Below are 21805 nucleotides of genomic sequence, written 5' to 3'. Positions count from 1 at the left end.
AAATGAAGGCACATGTTGTCTCATACCAGCTGGATGTGTAAATAAGCAAATGCTTGCTAACCAGTCCACCAATAGTGATAATGTAGATTTTGCAGCTGGTTTACATCACCAAGGTGTCTTTTTCCCATTTCATTTGAACATTTCTAGTTTCTTTTATGACTTGGGGGCAATATACTGTGGTGCTTATGAGTGTTGAGGCGTTATATGTTCTTGCACATGTGTTATATAATTCTGACCCAGAGGCTACATATTAAAAGTCCTGCTGCAGACTGTAAATGTCATGTGGTCGGGGGGGAAGTTGGTAGGCTTCAGCAGAAAGTCAGAAATGTAGGCGTTCTGCATCTCCTGCTCTCCGACTGTCTCCCGTTACGACTCGTCTCTTATGTGTTGGTACCTGTATAACACTGGGACTATATCACTGTCTCAGCACTATTGACCCCCCCCCCCCCCGCTACTTGAGCCTCTTAAGACTTTCCATCATCTTCTCTCCGCGGCACCCGGCGGACAGGCCTTCTTTATTTGACAGCTACAGGCGTTTCTCCTCGAGTAGCAGGCGGAGGCGGAGTTTTGTCATCCAGAATATCCCTGCCCGTGTTTTACTACCAGCCATAATTCTGATGTCTCAAAATGAGGTATTGAGGTTAGGGGTGAGTGGTCGTCTTTTGTAAATCAGGTCCAACATCACAAGACTGCCTTTTGGATCAGGGGAGGTTAGCTTGCGTCACCTGCAGTCTGACATTTGTCTACATATTGTATTTCATTACCCAGAGGAGATTATATTCACTGTATGTTACCTCAGGTTTCGCCGCCCTTTTTTGTGTCTGGTTAACATGGCCGTGTTCACTCTGGGGTTTCCCCGCCACCCTGCTCCTCTTTCCAAATATAAGTGGGCGTCATGTGCTCAGAGTGCAGCTGACCTTTGCCCTTCGTTTTGATTTTCAGTTTTGGCTTTTCTAATCACGCTTTTAGAAGTTATTTTATAATGCTAAAGCCATTTTCAGAAAGAATGGGTTCGGAGTGTAAACTCTGTCTTTTTCCTTTCGGTCAGGCACTTCTTGGTAAGATCCGTAGAGTAGTTTTATTGATTGGATGAAATGTTAAAGATGTTTCATTAAAACAAGTCGGATGGAACGCCCGAACACGACTTGTTACCATTGAAAGTGCTTGAAAAGTACTTAGAAAGTAACCAATTAAGTCTAAACTTCTGTACAAAATGTTTAAAGGGTTGAAGTACAGGAATACATTTTTATATTACTTATTAGACGCTTTTATCCAAAGCGACTTACATACTCAACACTGTGGGAAATCCCCACAGGAGTAATTTGGGTCTCAGGGACACAACGACATGCTGACTGCAGTGGGGTTTGAACCTGTGCTTCCCTGATCCGAACACCAACGCAATACTCCACTGCGCCACACGCCTCCCGTCACATCAACTGTTAAAGAAGTTACATTGTTAACCAATTAGCTTAAATTAGTGGATGAATGGTTAATAGTTAACGACAGCTAATGGATGATAGTTGGCTCAAAGCAGTGGATACACGGTCGATAGTTTACTGAATGTAACGGTTGAGTGATTGATCGTTAGCTGGAGAGGTGCAGGAATGACCTCTTCTGGTTCCCTCGTCTGGAGGTCAACGGTTTCTGAGCAGCCTGAAATCAGGTCTGCGGTTAACTCAAGCTGAATGCGAGTCTAGACTATAAGATACGTCAGTAATACTCCACTCGTGAATGACTGAAGCTTCTAGGTTTCATAAAAGTGGCGATTGCTAATAAGTGACGACATTCGACGACTAAATGTTAGCTCTGTACTTCTGGGCCCAGGAGTTCAACACTTTTAATCCCTATCTGATTGGATCAGATTTGGATTTTGGGCAGTTCAAAACCAAAAAACAGGATTAGGATCACTTTGATATCCGATCGGATCAGGAAATAAATCCAAGCTTTAATCCGGATCAAATCTTCAAAACGAGTTCAAACCGACACACAGGATTGGGATCAGTTTGATCCCAAACATATGGATTATCCTGATCCCACCAGAGGGGTGGATTTCCAGAGCAAAATGTACTGTACAATTTTTTTAAATATGTTTCAATATAAATAAGATGGCAACATTTGTTAACTGAAATAATACACCATTTTTAGCCTTCATGGGAAATACATTTTATTTTTTGCTCACGTTTGTGGTGGCCTATTTTGTTTTCAACCAAATGTTGATGACATAAATGTGTATGCTCATAAAAGTATCACAACAAAGATTGTCAAACACAAATGTAATTTAGATTAAAGAAAAAATATCTTCAAAAAAAAAGTCCATCATCTGTCCTCACCTTTCAAAAGTAAGTGCGGACAATAGAAGTCTCTTGTCTTCCTTGTAGTATTTTTCATGTCCACTAGATGGCGCTCGGTAGGATTAAAGCACTGATATTCAGGATCTAGTCATCTTGAAAAGTCGTAATCTGGATCAGGCTGATCCTATCCTGAATTGCTTTGAACTCCAGGGACAAAATCTGGCCGATTTGTCTGATCCTGGATCACAAAAAATGGGATTTCAAAATCTGATCGGATTGAGATTAAAAGTGTTGAACTCGTGGGCCCAGGTGAGTGGTGTTAATATGTGGAGATTATCCTGTTGAACCACACGTGTAAATATCATAAACGTGAGCTTATTTCCTGCAATATATTGAAATCCAATAGAAAATTCCCATTGGCTTTTTGTCGAGCCGGCCCTTTCTTGGTCGGTTTGAAAAAAGTAATAGAATAGAAAATAGGTGCTTCACTTCATTAACCGGTTAAACCCCGAGCCTGTTTTTCAGGTTTCAGGCTCGAAAATGACATTCCCAGAACAAATGACTGTAACTTCACTTCTAAAAGGTTTATATGAATAATTGTTGTTATCAAAGCAAGGTTTACATCTGTGAGTTGGATGTAGAAGTGTCAGAATCAATATAGATGTTTCTGTGTCAGAAGTAAATTCAGATGGAAACATAGCAAAAAATGTAAATTCCTGTCTCCGCCTAAAGAAAACCCATTACTTATAGTGAAGACCAACCTTGAATGATGGGTTAGTAGCCTAAAAAGCTTTAGGAATCCAAATGATAACATATAATAAGTGCCCTGTATCAGCAAGATTGAGGCAAAACAAGTGCCATTTGACCTTTTTAGAGAGGTTTATGAAAATAAAGTCAGGCGGAATAAGCTTTGGGCACATTTGGTTCCATCAGTGCCATTTGACCTTTTTCAGATACCAGACTATAAAAATCATTGTATTACATTGAATAATCACTATAGGTATTCATTCCATTAAAAAAAAAAAAAAATTAAAAATATTTAAATAAAAAAAAATATTCTTAAAAAAATATTAAAGATATTTGTGTAGTGTGTATAAAAAAAAATCAGGGGTCCCCGTCGGCCGGGGACCTTCGGGCTTAAGAGAAACAAATATCAATTTCCCTTTTTCATTCTTATAATGTTTAAAGTCAATTATTTGCATCTGACTGATGTTGGGTTTGATCACTAGAAAAGGTCGTTACCATGACATTCACCTATAGCTGACCTCTGAATGAAAGTCACAATACTTGCATTTAGGGCTGCTCAATTAATCGTATTTTAAATCGCAATTACGATTATGGCTTGCAACGATTACGAAAACAACGTAATCGAAATAAAACGATTATTTTTTTTCAATTGGTTTTTCAGTTGAGTTATACTTGGAGTTCAACTGTTAAAAATATACTGGTCAGATTTTATTTCTCCAATAAATTGATGTTTTCAAAGTAAATGGATAATCGTTTGTAATAATCGTGATATCAATTATTGACCCAAATAATCGAGATTATGATTTTTGGTATAAACGAGCAGCCCTACTTTTCTAAAACATCTTCACGAAAACTGGCAGCTTGGAGAGATGAAGTAGAAGCTTCCGGTTTGATTATCGTTGTGAGATAAACAGTGAAGCTGCCTGCTCCCTGTTGTGAATGTGGAGCTGTATTTATCTCAGAAGCACACGTGAAGAAACTAATTCCTAATTATACTCCGTTTGTAATATGTCGATTCAGTGCTCGACATTCCTAAATGCATAATAACAAAGCCTAAATTCAGCTTGCCGTGTATTCTGAAGGGACGGACACACGACAATCCAAAAGATAGAAAGGAACAAACAAAGCCAGAAATTGGTTTGTTCCTCGATGTCCTGGAAGCTTTTGTTTTGTAGCACATCTCCCACTTTGGACCATTGGCAACGGTGGTTTCCCTTTTAGGCCTCACACACACACACACACACACACACACACACACACACAACACACACACACACACACACACACCACACACACACACCACACACACACACACACACACACACACCACACACACACACATCACACACCACACACACGCACACACACACACACACACACCACTTTGATACAGACACAGCACATACTCAGATACACACACACACACACAACAACGCTCACACACACACACACACACACCACGCACACCACACACACACACACACACTCTTATACCGACACATCCTCAGATACTCACACACACACACACACACACACACACCACACACACACACACACTCAACACACACTCAGAGACTCACACAAAATCACTCACACACTCAGAGATTCACACACTCAGAGACACACACACACTCAGCTACACACACACACACACACACACACACACACACACACACACACACACACACACACACACACACACACCACACACACACACACACACACACACCACACTTTGATACAGACACACACATACTCAGAGACAACACACACACACACACACACACACTTTGATACAGACACACACATACTCAGAGACACACACACACACACACACTCACTCGGATACACACATACTCAGAGACTCACACAAAATCACTCACACACACACTCAGAGATTCACACACTCAGAGACACACACACACTCAGCGACACCACACACACACACACACACACACACCCACACACACACACACAGCACACACACCCACCCACACACACACACCACACACACCACACACACACACACACACACACACAACACACACACACACACACACACTTTGATACAGACACACACATACTCAGAGACACACACACACACACACTCAGATACACCCATACTCATAGACTCACACACACACACACGCAACGCAGCGCACCACAATCACACACACACACTCAGAGACTCACACACACCAGACAGCAAAGGGCAGTGGTTTGAGTGCCCCCAGAAACCAAACCTATCCAAACACGTCGTAGCACCTGAGTGTCAAACCCCTTCCCCTAACTCCCAACACTTGCGGTACAACCTGTTGTGTGTTTCCTCGAGCCTCCTCACCTGGTGGAAATGTCTCCGAGCGGGCTCGCACTAATCCTCACGCTTTACATTCGTAGTGTTTCATCTGCCCCGCTGGCCCTTTATCCTAAACCACACCGTCAGGGGAAGGGGTTTCCAAGTATTCATGTGTTAGCGAGCCACATTTTACATACATTTTGTCAATTGAAGTTGATAACACTTTCTAACAAAGCTAGTTGATAAAGCCCAATAACCTTGTTGCATAGCAACCTTGAACCTTCCTTTGCGCTTGTCTCCCTAACAGTGCTGTGAAGGGAGATGCCGAGCACTCTTAGGGCTGAGCTGGGCCGAAAGGAAATAATTAAACCCTGTTGAAAGAAAGCTACGATGTAGGCTGTTCAGGTATATTCATTATCAGAATAATTATTGATTGATTTCGCTCACTTAACACATCAGAGACTGCACTGACCCCCCCACTTTCAAAACACACCTTCAGACTGGCTTTTAATCTGAATTATGCTGTATTGCTGTTCTAATAACTTTTAAATTCTATTTTATCATGTTTTATCACCACTGTAAAGCGTCTTGAGCACCTGGAAAAGCGCTTTGAAATGCAATGTATTATTATTATTATTACTTAGTACTTAACTTAAAATAGGCAATATAGTTTGGTGGAGTTTGGCGAAAGAACGCTTCCGAATAAGCCGTGAACCTTCACGAGATAGGTGCAGCCCACAATCCCATTATTTAAGATTTACATACACAGAGTTAGGATTAGAGTTAGGGTAAGACTGGCAGATTACTGGATATGGAGATCAGACGGGTGGTAAATGTCCCCATATGTTATACCAGCCGCTCAACATGCTTTAATTGCATGTGTGTTGCCTATGCTGTGTGTTGTGAGGTCATTTCTGACAAGATAAAAATGCCGTTCAATCACAAATAAATGACCGCTGACAAGAGTTAATACTGTTGGTTTTGTGGCGACCCCCGTCCGGCCACAGTCTGCCTTTTTAATGATGAGCTAACGGCTCCTTGAAAATGCGATAATGTTTACAGCAGCTGCTCTGTTGTGGTTGCTATACGGAGACGGGGCCAAACTGCTGACACGGGCACATCTGATCCGAGCGTATCTCCGTACTCTGCAACTGTAGAGTAATTCAAAGCCCTGCAGTCGCTTAGGAGAGCTCTGACTGAATGTGAGAGGCTCCTGATTGCTTACAGGGCATTGTTTGCTTTGTAAGGATGTTATGGAACCCGCTTCTACACCTGCTTGACTGAGCGTCTGTAGAATATGTTTATTGGCAAAGTAGACAAAAGGTGAAAAAAGTCGCCCCGGGCCAAAACTAGGCCAAGTGGAAACGCAACCAAAACGGGCTCAGCTCGCTTTAAAGCGAGCTACCCGCTGCAGTGGAAAAGCGCCATTAATCGTGGTTCTAGGGCCAGGAACAACCAGGCTGAGTCGGGCTGAGTATGCTAAACTAGAGAGAGAATCGCTGGCAAGGGGGCTACAACTACAACAAGATGAACATATTTGACCGTGATTTAATTGTAATACACGTTTCAAAATGATGCCGAAGTAACAACACACTGATACCGGTTAGTAAAAGCATGAATTAATGCTTTGACCAGTCTGCAGACAGACGGCAGAGAAACACCTTTTAAAATGCGTGTTTTCTAAATGTAGCTTGCTAAGCTAACGTTATATATGCTCCGACCGTCCACACTCACACCAACGGCCTACAGACATAAATAAAGCAGCGACTGTATTCTCCATGACACAGGCAGTCTGTGGTTTGTACTTGTTTAACTTTTGTCTAGTTTCTGAACAGATATGAGGAGCTGTGAGCTCTGAGTGCTAACAGCTAACGGCTGTGTTGTTTTTCTGGGGCGCTCATTGAAGATGACGTCACGGCTCCGCCTACACTGCGTTACTATAGTAACTGCCCCAGTTCCTAAACTGTAATGGAAGCGCAGCATTAAAGTGAGCCGGGTCCAATAAAGCCTAACCAAACCGAGCGAGGCCTGCAGTGGAAACGCGCCATAACACCAGCTTTGACTGAGCTTCTGTAGAATATCTTCAAAATTGGCGAAAACTAAACAAAACTGGATTTTTCTTAATGGAAAAATATAACGGATGCAAAGGTCCCAAACATCTTCAGTTCGCTGTGGTTTGAGTGAGCTCACACCTTTTTGATATGTCCTACTGTATGGAACCGCTTCTCCACCAGCTTTCATTGAGCTTCTGTTATAAAAATCCCCCAAATAATATATGAAATGTAGACAGACACGAGAAGCCACTGAGAAAAACGATGTACAAACAAAAACGGTGCTACGGTCCCAAAATGTTTCACTTCGCTCTGGTTTGAGGAAGCTAACTTCTTTTGACTGATATTTTACAGTAATTGGAGTAAAAGTATGTTTTTTGTCTATTAATCAATCTCATATTTTCCTATATATTCCATTGGTGGCAATTTATCGATTATTTCCGTTGGAAATTGATCTGTGGGTTGTTTTCCTGATCTATCGTTGAGATATTTGGTCTATACATACATGCCAGAAATGTTATTGTGTTTCTCAAAAGCCCAACATGATGACCTCAAATGTCTCGTTTTGTCCACAACGAATCATAGTTTTCACTTGAATGTCATAAAGGAAAAACGTAAATATTCACAGATTAAATATAAATAGTTTGAATCGATTAGTCGATCACTTCCAGGAGAACATTTATACCGCCTCAACATTTTAAAGCTATGAACTGTGTGGTGTATTTAGGCTCCTGTGAGCAGCAACAGAGAATAAATAGCAAAGACACCAATCATCTTGAGAGTCAAAGGGGTCAAAGGTCACATGTCTCATGTCAAGGCCTCAGTTTCTATGTGAGGGATAATGTGCAGCGAGGCGGTCGTCATGGGGAAAAGCACACCCGACAGGCAGATCGGGAGCGAAGCGGAGGCATCTTGATCAGCCTGATGTACTAAAACTAATTAAGGAATCGACTCCATATATGAATTGAAATGATTTTATTGACATAAAAATGATCGTATTTCTTCCGCTAAGAAAAAAAAAACTGCAACAACAACAACTTTACGGCAGCACTGTCCAACTCTGTTCACAGTTTCTGATCCACTAACAAGTCCTTAATCACTGCAGAGCCCATACCGTGTTCCTGTGACGGTACGTCCACACAGCAGCTTTTCAAAAAGCTTGAACATCTTGGAGCTGGGCGTGTCTGACAGCTTGGGGATTTTTTGCGACCAACAACCAATCACATGAATCTTCTCCCGCCCCCGAATACAAAGCAAAAAACCCGGGGATTTAATGCGAGCATATATATATATATATATATATATATAAACTCCCCAAACAGGCGAAACCCTACCAGTTTCCCCCACTGTCTCTGCCACCTCCCTCCATGCCTGGTTCCTCCTCGGTTTGTATTCCGTTAATAGTTCTGGTCGTAAAGAACCGGGTGATTTGCTACCGTAACTTCTCGTTTGGAATATGAGGAAATGAACTGCGGTCTGGTTCTCCCTGCTTACACGCGGTTGATTGGCTAGCGCTTCTACTGTCAGATTTGCATAGACGTGTTTGATTGGCTGGCGCTTCCAGCTCAGCTCCAAAAGTTGAACATTGCTCAACTTTTGAATCCTGAAAATCCTGGAAATCTTCGCTTCGCTCCCCCACAATGCAGTTCGGCGAAAAGCGAGGCAAAGTGACGTCATCCCCATTCAAAGTCAATGGGCAGAGAAGCGTTGGAAGATTTGTTTAAAGCTGCTGTGTGGACGTACCGTGAGTGTTTACTTCCTCTCTGCCTTCTTCTGGTGGTTTATCTGGCGTCTTTTACTTTCTCTTTCTTGATCCTCCTTAGCAACGGTCAATAAGTCCTTGACAGCGGTCTGTGCTACTGTATTAACAACGTGTCACGTGTTCTGAATTGACCAATCAGAATTGAGTATTCAACTAAGCCATGTAATAAGTGTGAATGAATGCACCCCCCTCTGAACCGCGGGGACCTTTTAGCTTCCACTTTATGTGACATGTTTATTTGTGTCTAAATGTGACTTAATTTTACAATGAAATAAAGGTTAGTGTCGTGGCTTCCTCCCTTTTGTTTCCAATCGAGCCACTTGGACGCCTTAAACAGACATTTTTGATGCGTTATTTTCTCACAAAGAAAGAACCAAAGAGGCAAAACTCAAATAAAGTTATAAACAACTTGGATGTTCTTTCTTTCTTGAAGTTGTGTAGGATAGAATAAAATAACGGTTAAAAACTGTCTCGGTGCAGTCTTTCTCACAGGTTGCCCATATCTGTGTCTCTTAAGAGGGTGGCATTGTGGGAAATGTAGTCTTTTATAGTCTCTGCTACCGGTCTTGATTAGGCGACAATATTTGGCCTTTTTTTACAATAACCCAACACTTCTGAAACATGTGCTTTCTTCTCCAGGTGTTGCTGGTCAGCAGCAGCCGGCACCCGGACCAGTGGATTGTGCCCGGGGGGGGGATGGAGCCAGAGGAGGAGCCGTGTGGAGCCGCAGTGCGCGAGGTGTTCGAGGAGGTGAGGAACAAATCAAAGCTTTTAAGTTTCTCCCCGTCTAAAATAAGGTTGTTCTGTACAATCGATAACTGAGCTGTACGATACATAAGGGATAATGTGCAGCGATAATAGCAACAATGACCGCCAGCTCTCCGTCTTTTAACCTCTTTCCTTCTATCCCTACATCCTTCTTAGCAACGGTAATTTTTTTGCTTAGCAGCGGTGTGTTATCGAGTGTTAACAACCTCTTAAATGTCGGAACTCACCAATCAGACTCGAGTATTTAACTAAGCCGTGTAATAACATACGATTGAACGCTTTATTGTCCACGTAAGGTATTTAGTTTTGGACTCCTTGGTCCTGCAGTTCAACAAAAGATAAAACAAATGATAAATACAACATAGTCCCATTTACACTAGTACAAGATAAAAGAGAATAGCTTATTCACACACGACTTACACTGTACACAGTTTGCACTACATGTATACACAGACAACGTACTGACATTTTAAAACCTGTCTTGCTGATACATCAAAATATTTATAGATGGTTGAACTTGGCAGTTGAACACCCAAAGAATAGTTGTTTTTACCGTGTTTTGATCTTAGCTTCACCCCAACACCATCTGTCCGTCCAGCAAGGTATCAGAGCATGGAACTATTCGCTGTGTAAATGCCTCGGTGTTAAAGCATCTTTGTAAAAGACCTCAGTCATGCAACTCTATAAACTGCAGGATCTCCTACAGGGCTACAAACAGGGCTATTATGTGTTTTCACAGTTTGTTTGATAGGGATGGAACCATATACAGAGAGATCAACTAAAAACAGCTATCGCCATGAAAGTATGTGTTTATAGCTTGTTTGCAACACCTGTCGCAGGTAGAGCTGGAACAATAAGTCTAATCTAAGACTAATCGATTAGTTGCTAGAAAAATAATTACAAACAATTTTGATAATCTTAACATGTTCATGGAAAAGTGGCAGAAACATCCATCCATCTTCTCCTGCTTATCCGTTGTCGGGTCTCGGGGTAGCAGTTCCAGCAGAGAGCCCCAAACGTTCCTTTCCCCTCATCAACCAGCTCTGACTGGGGGGTCCCAAGGCGCTCCCCGGCCAGCGTAGAGATATAATCCCTCCTCCTGGTCCTAGGTCTGCCCCTTGGTCTCTTCCCAGCTGGACGTGCCTGGAACACCTCCCTAGGGAGGCCCCCAGGTGGCATCCTAACTAGGTGCCCGAACCACCTCAACTGGCTCCTTTCAATGCGAAGGAGGAGCGGTTCAACTCCGAGTCCCTCCCGGATGACTGAACTTCTCACCTTAGAAACATGACACAGCGAAATATTAAAAGATATCAATTGATTCCACTATAAACTGACATTTTATAGACCTATCGACAGGTGATGATGACTTTAATAACAGAAAAGTATAATAATAACCGTCTATAAATACGCCTTTTTAGATATAGTCATAGCGCACAAAAAACCTACCATCATTGGCGTTTCTTTTTTTTGTTGCAAAATTGTATTTAATGACATTATGAAAGACAAAATGCACTCCAGTTAACTTTGGCTAGTAACAGCACAATGCTACCTTAAATGGTATTAACATTATACCTTAAATTCTTTGCTTGGAGGGGGGGGGGGGCCACAGGCAGTCAAAGCTCATTGTAGGAGCCATTTATGTTAATTGTTGGCATGTTGATTTATTTTGTTTAGATTTACAATACAATATTATTTTTGAACACTTGACTTACAGTTAAAGTACACAGGTTGTATAAATGGGGTCAAAGGTGACCAAAAAAAGGGTCGGGTATTGTTCGAACTCTTTAATAAAGATTGAACTAAACTGCATCCAACGACCGGAAATGCATCTGTTTTTGACGGCGTAAAGATCAGTGTTACCTCTAATAATGGCAACTGGAATATAGGGAAGATCGACCGCTTCAATTCCCATTACACTCATGGTTACAGGGGCACTGGCCACCTTCGGCCCCCCTTTAGATCCGCCCATGCATTGCGGTGCAGATGTCCATTTCCAGTAGAGCAGGAGCAGTTGTTGGCAGTATGCGGAGGGTGAGACCTTCAGGGGGCCACGGTGTCAGTATCTGAGTGACTGAGGGCCCTCCGATCGGGAACCTTGTGTTCTCAGCAACGTCAGCGATCTAAACTCGGCACCTCGTTGGATTCCTGAGCCCTCATGAATCCCGCAGCCCCGCATTGGTGGGACAGATTGACACTTGTGAAGTATGCTGAGCAGGGGATGGATGTCATGTACCCTGCCAGTAATGTGACTCCTGTGAATTAATAAAGCAACTGTTAAGGGGTTATGAAAGAGACATAATTACATTTCCGCACTGGTAGTCGTTCAGGATTCATGCCGTGTTCAAGGATTTCACGTGAAATGATTTTATCAGCACTGCTGGACGTCCTTGATCAATACACTTAGAAATCATTAAGAGAACCTTACTTCAAGTAGCTGTGAGGCCTCGGAGGACACAAGCGAACTTTAAAAAAGACCTCCGTGTTATTCTGTAATGTACTTCTGAAGGTTTTAGCGTTGTCAAGCATTACTACATCCGATCAAAGCCAGAGAGGGTACAGAGACCTCAGTACAGCTAGTCCTTTAAAACATTCACAAGTAAAACACAAAACCCATTGCTCTGACGCAGAACACAGTCTGTGTTAGATCAACTTTTCTGTGTCCTCTTCTGTCCGTTTGTGTTGGAAAGAAGTGAGCTTCGAATGATTTGTGATTTACTTCCTCAGGCCGGTGTGAAGGGTCAGCTAGGACGTCTGCTGGGAGTATTTGAGGTAAGATTTCACAGCTTTATCTTACTTTACTTGCATCGAAAGTGCTGAGTCTGAGGTCCATCCCTTCTTTAAAATCAAGGCTACAAACCTTGCTTGTCCAAACTATGTTTTAACATTGTTCTTCAGCGCTTCTTGCAATGTGTATTCACAATGTCTCTTTTTTAACTCATTTCTTTGCCTTTGTGTCTGAAATGCGCTATATAAACCAACTAACCTTAACCACCACCATTTTTATGATCATTCAGTCTCATTTTCGTCTGATTTCTACAGCAAAACCAGGACAGGAAGCACCGGACGTACGTTTACGTGTTGACCGTCACCGAGACCCTGGAGGCCTGGGAGGACTCCGTCAACATCGGTACGGCAGCTTCTCACGAGTGTCTGCAGGGGCTGTGGTGTCTGTATTTAGGCAAATAAGAGACATGAGTGTTTACAAGCCACTGAGTAATTGATCGTGAAATACCACAGATGTCATAGAAATATATTTACCCGCCCAGACCGTGACTCTGGCATTGATGTCTGTCATCAGTGAGATCCTAAATACATGACATTGCATTTAGCTGACGCTTCTATCCAAAGCGACGTACAGTGAGTGCAATCAACCATAAGGATTCAAACGATAGACAACAAGAACAGTGTTGACATTTTCAATTTAAAGTACCGTACTTTTCGGACTATAAGCCGCGACTTTTTTCCCCATTTTGTTTGTACAGCTATTGGCCACTAGGGAACCTCCTAAATCTATGGATATTACAGGTCAAATTAACCACCTTTAACTCTATGGGCTCTAGGACCGGTCCACGCCCGCCACCTTTAAGCGGCGGGCTCCAGCAGGAAAAGCTGGAGGCCGGAAAAGAGTGAGACAGGTAGCGCGCCAAAGTAAAAGTGGAACCGAGAGACAGAACGAGAGACGGACAATGTAGCTGCTGCGGCTTATATGCAGGTGCGCTTTATAGTCCGAAAAGTACGGTAAATAATAATAATAATAATAATAATACATTGCATTTCAAAGCGCTTTTCCAGGTGCTCAAAGACGCTTTACAGTGGTGATAAAACATGATAAAATAGAATTTAAAAGTTATTAGAACAAGATAAAATAACATTTAAAAGTTATTAAAACAGCAATACAGCATAATTCACAGACTTAAAAGCCAGTCTGAAGAGGTGTGTTTTGGTCAGTGTTTTGAAAGTGGGGGGGTCAGTGCAGTCTTTGATATGTTGTGGGAGGGAGTTTCAGAGGGTGGGGGCAGCGATGGAGAAGGCTCTATAAACACACTCTTTAGGCCCCTTGGCTTGAGTTGGCATTGTGTGTTATCCCAATCAAAACATAGTCTCTACATTACTACCAGAACAAAGTATCTACATGGATTTGTCTTATTGAAATTTAAAATACAACATCTCTTTGATTTTCTGTTTTAAAAGCTGCATTTTCAAATTGAACATCAGTCGAACTGGATTGGTCATTTTTAACTTTAATGATTAGATCTGAAATTAAGATTTTTTTTTTTTTGTAATCGCAAATCAAGACATTTCTAAATTTGCTCAGGAGGAGAATTCAGAACAAATACATTAAAATGCATACTTTTAAAAGTAACATATTCCTAATCTACGTCTTCAATGGTGATTAAAACGCTAATGTTATTTACAGGCTGTTAAATCAAGCTCTCACGTCTCTTATTTACTTCCATATCTGTGTCTCTCCTCGCTCGACAGCTTTTACACAACCATGTTTTGTATTAATGTGAAGGCCAGAGATTATACTGGTGTTGGGGCACGCAGTGACAACAGCAGATAAATCCTCTCTCTGTCTGCAGGATGCTCCAGCTGTCAGTAGCATGTAGGCTTCACTCTGTATCCTCTCACTGGGGAGCATCCTCCACCTGTCACTGCGCCACACACACGGTTTATTACTACATGTTGGCACGCTTTGATTTCATGACCATTATATGTATTGGTGCGGACCAATTGGCTTCACACACACTTCCTGTTGTGAAGGCCTTCTGCAAACACTTCAGCTCTGCATCACATGGCGCTTCCTACTTTCAGTGAACCATTTCTCCCCGTAAAAGATAAGAGAACATATTAAAGATTATAATTGCCTTATTCTGTATCGTATACATGCCAGCTAGACACAATGGCTTTGACACGATGTTCGATCAGGCATAGCATAGCATTGATTTATTATTGCAATATATTTAGGAATACAAGGACATCCTTTTCAAGCTACTACACTACTTTTTAGAGCTATTTTGCCTCCAGTCATTTTCTTGTCTATTTTACTACAACCTAAATTCATGAGAACGTAGCATTAGCATTTTAGCATCAGTACTAGATAATGCCTAATTTGCATGTATAAAGATAACATTTCAGAAAACGTGCAATACAAAGAAAATATATCTTAATGTACGTTTTTTTTTAATTGTGATTTTTTTTTTATGCCGTTGACAGTTTCTTTCAGATTTATGGAATCAAAATTCTCTTTAATATGATGAAAAAATAACAGTTAGTAACATGTCTTTGAACCCGGCTCTATCCACAGTTTCTGTTTCGTACATGTATGCAATAATGCACATATTTAATGTGATGGATGGATAGATGGATGGATCATGGATGGATAGATAGATGGATAGATGGATAGGTAGATGGATAGGTAGTCGGTCAGTCAGTGGGTGTTTCCTGTGTGTCACGCTGCTCTTTGTCTCCCCCTGCAGGCCGGAAGCGGGAGTGGTTCACGGTGGACGAGGCCATCAGAGTGCTGCAGAGCCACAAACCGGTGCACGCTGACTACCTGCGCCGGCTCCAGCTCAGCTGCTCCCCCACCAACGGGAACTCCATCCTCCCGGGACCCCCCCCCAACGACAACTACCCCCATTACAGCGCCACGGCAACCACGCCCTCGACGGGCAGCGTGCTGGGCTCCTCCTGCAGATAGGACTGAGCTTCCTGTCACTCAAAACGCCTGTACAGTCTTGCATGAATCTAAATGACTCTTTCCTTTACCGTATAACTTGTAGTCGTAGCTGCAGGACAGACCAAAGCCATCACCAGAACTGATTCAGTCTCGCGTGACGGAGCAGGAAAACTGTGGATATCTCAAGAACACTTTTTTTTGCTGGAAACACCACACTCTGCTGGAGTTACTGAGCTGTCGAAGGAATGCCTTACACAGAATCTGTATGAATGTTGTCTTCGGGTCATTTTAAATCACCGACGTCATTTTTTTTTTGTTGCAGAATGGATATGCTTTCTAGTCAATACAAGGGGTAAGTGACCATGTCCATGTAGGGAATGTTTCCATATTCTCAACCAATGAGGACATAGGGATATATCATATTCATATTACACTACAAAAAGGGATTTTCTTTACACCATGTCAGCATTAATTATCCAAATGGTCCTAAAATGTAAGATGACAAAGCCACCACAACATCTCCTATCGAAACATTGGAGGAATCGGAAGTCCTTTGATTGTCCCAAAAAGGGGAAATGTACATTGTATAGATGGAAACAAAGAAAAGAGAACACTATATATATCTATATATATATATAAAAGGCATGCATGAAGTATATAAAATCAAAATGACTACGATTTAACAGGAGAACACATTCAGGTAGATAAGGAAGTGGCATGGCGGTTAAATGGCGCTTAAAAACGAAGTAAATAACGACATCAGTGAGTGGATACCTCGGTAAAGTGAAAACGCTGAGTCATGTGATCGATATCCTTTAACACGACACTGCTGTGTTCCTGGTTAACATTCAGCCCATGTCTCGTGACGTTAGCATTAACCTTGTGTTACCGTTCCCATGCCGTCACAGTGGAAGTATTTAAAGGTACTCGACGTGCTTTTAGGGTCATTGATTCTATTCAAATGTGCTAATTAAAGAAGTGGATTGTCTTTCAATGAAGATGCTCTGAAGTGAATTGCTCTCTAAATCACTATGACGCTGTTATATCACGTCTCATGGTGCTATCAGGCGATATCACAAAATAACATTTTCCCTGTACAATATGATTGTTGTTTTGCTTGTAACTAGGATTACTCGCGCCTTGGCTGCAACTACGAAGTATTTTCATTATTTCAAAGTGAAAACACAGCTATCACTGGTTCAAAATGTAGAAGTAATGCATTTTATATCAATAGAAAGTCGTGTTTTTTTGGTATTGCCTGAACAAGCGCAATTCTGGGTGCTCAATTAAAGGCATAAAATGATCCTTTGAAAGTTTTCGAACCTACTTTTTCATCAAAAAGACAGAAATCCAAATCCATAATGGCTCAAATTGGCGGTTGAAAGTCCCACTTCAGGTCATTATTTTGTAATTATTTGTCACATATATCGTCGCTGAAAAAGAGACTCTCACTCCCTCCTGTGTGGACTGCTGAATGACGACTCTAGAGATTTGTAAATAGCTTTGCAGAGAAACATTGAACGTGTTTTTAACCTGAATGTACCTGTCTCTTAATATTTTATATATTTTTTAACTATGTGTAGGAGAAAACAAACGAGAGCGGTGTGTACAGAGTATTTGTATTGCTGACAATGTGCCAAGGGTTTAACTGTGAAGGAGTTAGTGCATTTTAAATCATGACATGGCAAAATTCACAAGTTTGTCAGGATGGTATATAAACATTAGATCGGGGGGAAAATTAACGACTTAATATTTAACATTTTAGAGATTTGGGGGGTAAAGAAAATATTAACTGAAAAACGAATATAGGTGTAAATCATAACATTAGATTTTGTTACAATATAAAGGGAAGTAGAGTTTTTGGTAAATAAAGTCTGGACAGTAAGGGAATGCTTACAGACACATGTTGATGTTACTGTTTATTCCCACTGTTCAGAAGGAGTGTGACATATCTCTTAAGTTTTCTCCATGCTTCAAAACGTCCCAGAGTTTCGTCGAATCTGCTTAAAATCTGACAAATCTGATCAACTCGACTGGCCTTGTTCGACTGGTAAAGTCCAAACACCTCAAACCTGTGTGTGTGTGTGTGTGTGTGTGTGTGTGTGTGTGTGTATTGTGGGTTGATGAACATGAAATACTATGTGCCAAATAAAAAAAAAATTGTCAGATGGGAACATTTTTGATGTCAAGTTATACTGTACATCATAAATGATAATGATCAAGGTGGATAATTCATGAAATTACACGATATAATCATTTGTAATGTTAAAAAAGTGCTTTTTTTTAATTGACTGCATCCTTCATGGTTGAAATTACAACTAACGACGCACTTTTTTTGGTATTGTGATTCAACTGAGAGTAAAACACCATCTCACACAACATTTAATTTAAACCCATTCATCTTTATATTTAATGCTGAAACACCTCCTTCCTCCACCTACTGATGCCTGGGTCATTGAATGAGTCTTTTATGAGTAAAGCATGAGATTTAAATTAAAACACCACGATGAAATGTATGTGCTCAACAATGTACGACACCGGCGTCCACTAAATGTTGGGATTTGGATGCGTGGCTGTCTGTTATGTCACACGGATGTATCCAGAGCGAAGATTTCTCACTGTTTCGTCATGAGTATTATGCACAGAGACGTTTAATGTAAAAGACACGAGGACTGGAACGATGTTTTTTTTGCGAAAAGATTGCATTAAAGAGGAAAAATCTTGTTGTAACTGTGGCGGAAGTTTCGTTTATTTATACCATATGCTCTGTTTCAGAAATGTCCACGATTTGGTAAATATTTCAGTAGCTCAGCTGTGTTTTTTAATCACATGGAAAACGTTAATGTTTTTGAGTCATGACTAGATGAACCTGCTTTAAAGGCCTCAGGGTAAAATGTGTGTTTCTTCCCACCAACGCCCCCCATTCAGGGATGAGCACCTGTACAGGTAGGTCAGTTTTGGGTTGGACAGTTTGCTCAGAGTCAGATGACACAGAGCTGTACAACTATTTTTTTTTTACCCAGGAACCACGTTTGCATAAATCCACAAGTTAACACGCCTATAGTAAGCCTTAAGGAGCTTTACCGAGAATCCAGTTCTGTTTGCGGTGATTATTAAACAAGTCGTAACATCTTTAAAGGACCCTATTATGCTCAGGTTGATTTTTCTTTATGAGTGAAGCCTAACAATAAAGATAAGAATAGAACGGCTAAGGAGATGATGTAATAAAACATGGACCGGAAAGTGGCCCATTTGAGCTGACTTAACCCCAGAGGTGGAAAGTAACTAAGTACATTTACTACAAGTACTGTACTTAATTACACATTTCAGGTACTTGTAATTTAGTATTTCAATGTTGTGCTGCTTTTTACTTCTAACCCACTACAATTCAGAGGTACATGGTGTACTCCACTATACCTTTACCAGCTTTGAGAACACTTTAATGATCAATAATTATAAAACATATCATATATATTATTCTGAAATGGACCAATCTGCACAATGACTACTTTAAGTATATGTTGATGCTAATACTCTTGTACTTTTACCTGAGTAACATTTTGAATGCAGGACTTATACTGAGTACTCTGGTACTTCTACTTTTACTTCTACTTCTCTCACCTGTGTACTTGAGTAAATGTACTTTACGCCCCTGGTTGTAATCGATAACGATCCCTGCCTGCACCGTCACCTGACACCTCAGGTGAATCTCCTGTAAGCCCCGCCCCTCCTCTAGTCCCGCCCCTATGCGTCATATCATCCAGAGGAACAACAAAGCAGGACTTCATCGAGTTTCTACCTGTCGAGTCAAATGAAGCGACCGAGGTAACCTAGACTTGTTTGGATCAGCTCACGATGGACGAGGTGTTCTTTAAGTCTGCTCTACCCGCTCAGGACGGTCTGGCTCTGGGGGACAGCAGCCTGGCTCTGCCCGGTCCCTGGTCCGGGTTTGAGTCCCAGCTGCGAGTCCAGCAGCAGGTCCAGCTCACTCTGGCCCGGAAGACGAGAAAGACTGTGTCAAATGGTAATGTACCTGAACACTGTGAATGAATGGAGGCCCTATTTACACGAGCTATCACACAAAGGCTCTCAGATATCAGAATAATCAGAATCAGAAACGGATTTGTTACCAGTTGACAAGTAGGAGGAATTTGACTTGGTGCATACATATAAGTAAAACAAGAATAAAAAAAACACTGATAGAGAACTATTTTAAGAACACTATAGTAACATTTACATTGAAACAGAATGGAATAAAATATAAAATATGTGCAGCAGGGACGTGCACAGACATTTTGGGGGGCAGGAGCTCAAGTGAGAAAAAGGGCACTTCCCATAATCATTTATAAAAAATGTAACCAAAAAGTTAAATATAGTTGCACGTCTCTAACCAATTCATTTTAATACCCTCACACTCACGCAATTCTTTAATACTCAACATAATTGTACAAAATAATCATTAACACAGAGACAATGGTCTTATTTAGTAATTTTGTTATTTTGGTCTATTTTGCTTTCATGTTTTCTTTCACTCTAATGGAAAGAAAACCTCCAAAAAACACATATAAATGGTGTTCGTTTTACTACCCTGTCTGAATTCATTTATAGATATAAAGCTAATCTGCATATTTAAACACAACATTTCAGGGAAAATACTGACTTGACGTAAGTAACTATCTGGGGTGCTATGTTTTTTTTTTTTTATCCTTTTAATTTGCATATCAATGTGGCAATTGTGATGACGTTATTAGATATACACATTTTACTGCATTCACCTGTAGTGTCTCCCCTTAAGTACAGTACATCAGCCTGTATGCCCATGATAAGTTGCCTTAGCTAAACCTTGAGCTAACTTATCCATTAGCTAGTAGACTACCTTAGTTAGCCTAATTATATTTATTTTTGTCTTTTGGCTGTAAACTCACTGGCAGCTTTAGTGATTTGTTCATCACCACTCGCCTTCAAACAAGCCAAGAAAAGCCGGCATAACATGGGACTGAAAGGTGGGAGGTGCTGCTACCTGTCTGTCTGAAGTGACTGCTGATGACTGTCTGCACCGCTGAGGAGGGAGGGAGGGAGGGTAGAGCGCATCGGAACTTCACAGTCTAATCTCCCGACCTGATATTTTTATTTTGTATTCAATCAATATATTTTTGGAAAGGGAAACTGTGCGCAAACAGCAGTAGATATATATTCATTTATTGAGTGAGGGAACAATGGAGCGTGAGATGGGCCGGAGAATCGGAGCAGCGGGAGCGGTACTGCAGTCGCTTTACCGCACCATTGTGACGAAATGAGAGCTGAGCCAGAAGGCAAAGCTCTGTCTACCGGGCCATTTTCGATCCTACCCTCACCTATGAAGGATGGGTCCTGACCGAAAGAACGAGATCGCGGATACAAGCGGTCGAGATGGGTTTTCTCCGCAGGGTGGCTGGTGTCTCCCTTAGGGATAAGGTGAGAAGTCATCCGGGAGGGACTCTGAGTTGAACCGCTCCTCCTTTGCATCGAAAGGAGCCAGTTGAGGTGGTTCGGGCACCTAGTAAGGATGCCACCTGGGCGCCTCCCTAGGGAGGTGTTCCAGGCACGTCCAGCTGGGAGGAGACCAAGGGGTAGACCTAGGACCAGGTGGAGGGATTATATCTCTTCGCTGGCCTGGGAGCGCCTTGGGACCCCCCAGTCAGAGCTGGTTGATGTGGGGAAAGGAAAGTTTGGGGCTCTCTGCTGGAACTGATACCCAGAGACCCGACCACGGATAAGCGGGAGAAGATGGATGGATGAAAAAAAAAAATGAAAAAAGCACCCCATAAAAAGGGCGCTTTCTCTGGAGGAAGAAAAAGGGCAGTGCCTGATGTGCAGTAAAAAAAAACGTATGTTCACACACTCCAGTTTCATAGGTGTGGTACACCTTGCTATTACACTTCATGCTACACTTGTTTTTGTTTTTGTAACTACTGTTACTTATTGCTGTACACCTGTGTCAAATGGTAACTTATCTGCATCCCTGTGAATGAATGGAGGCCCTATTTACACTAGCTATCACACAAAGGCTCTCTGATATGTTCACACACTCCAGTTTGTTTAACGGTTCTTTTGTATATTTAAATGTAGTGTGTGCGTTCTTTTTTAAATGTTCTTGTTATAATCCTTATATTTTTGACGTCGTACCAATTCTTTTCTTATGTTGTTTATGTTTGCACTGTCATCCACTAA

The 21805-nt window shown here is 41.5% G+C and overlaps 2 protein-coding genes across 2 annotated transcripts in view; both read left to right on the top strand.

Moving 5' to 3' along the window:
- The first annotated feature begins 9789 nt into the window (after positions 1–9789).
- Positions 9790–18325, top strand: LOC117442732 (diphosphoinositol polyphosphate phosphohydrolase NUDT4B-like). Its single transcript, XM_034078679.1, has 4 exons — positions 9790–9897; positions 12640–12684; positions 12955–13042; positions 15396–18325. Exons 1-4 carry the CDS (start codon positions 9844–9846, stop codon positions 15614–15616), a joined length of 408 nt encoding a protein of 135 aa, XP_033934570.1. The 5' UTR covers positions 9790–9843; the 3' UTR covers positions 15617–18325.
- Positions 18326–19366: 1041 nt separating this feature from the next.
- The window catches only part of pkp2 (plakophilin 2), a 30497-nt gene continuing 28058 nt past the window's right edge, over positions 19367–21805 (top strand). The window contains exon 1 of the mRNA XM_034078678.1: positions 19367–19619. Coding sequence (XP_033934569.1) covers positions 19451–19619 — 169 coding nt within the window. The 5' untranslated portion in view covers positions 19367–19450. The remainder of the gene's footprint in view (positions 19620–21805) is intronic.

Source organism: Pseudochaenichthys georgianus, unplaced genomic scaffold, assembly GCF_902827115.2.
Source record: "Pseudochaenichthys georgianus unplaced genomic scaffold, fPseGeo1.2 scaffold_463_arrow_ctg1, whole genome shotgun sequence".
Lineage (NCBI taxonomy): Eukaryota > Metazoa > Chordata > Actinopteri > Perciformes > Channichthyidae > Pseudochaenichthys > Pseudochaenichthys georgianus.
This window is presented reverse-complemented; position numbering and strand designations above follow the sequence as displayed.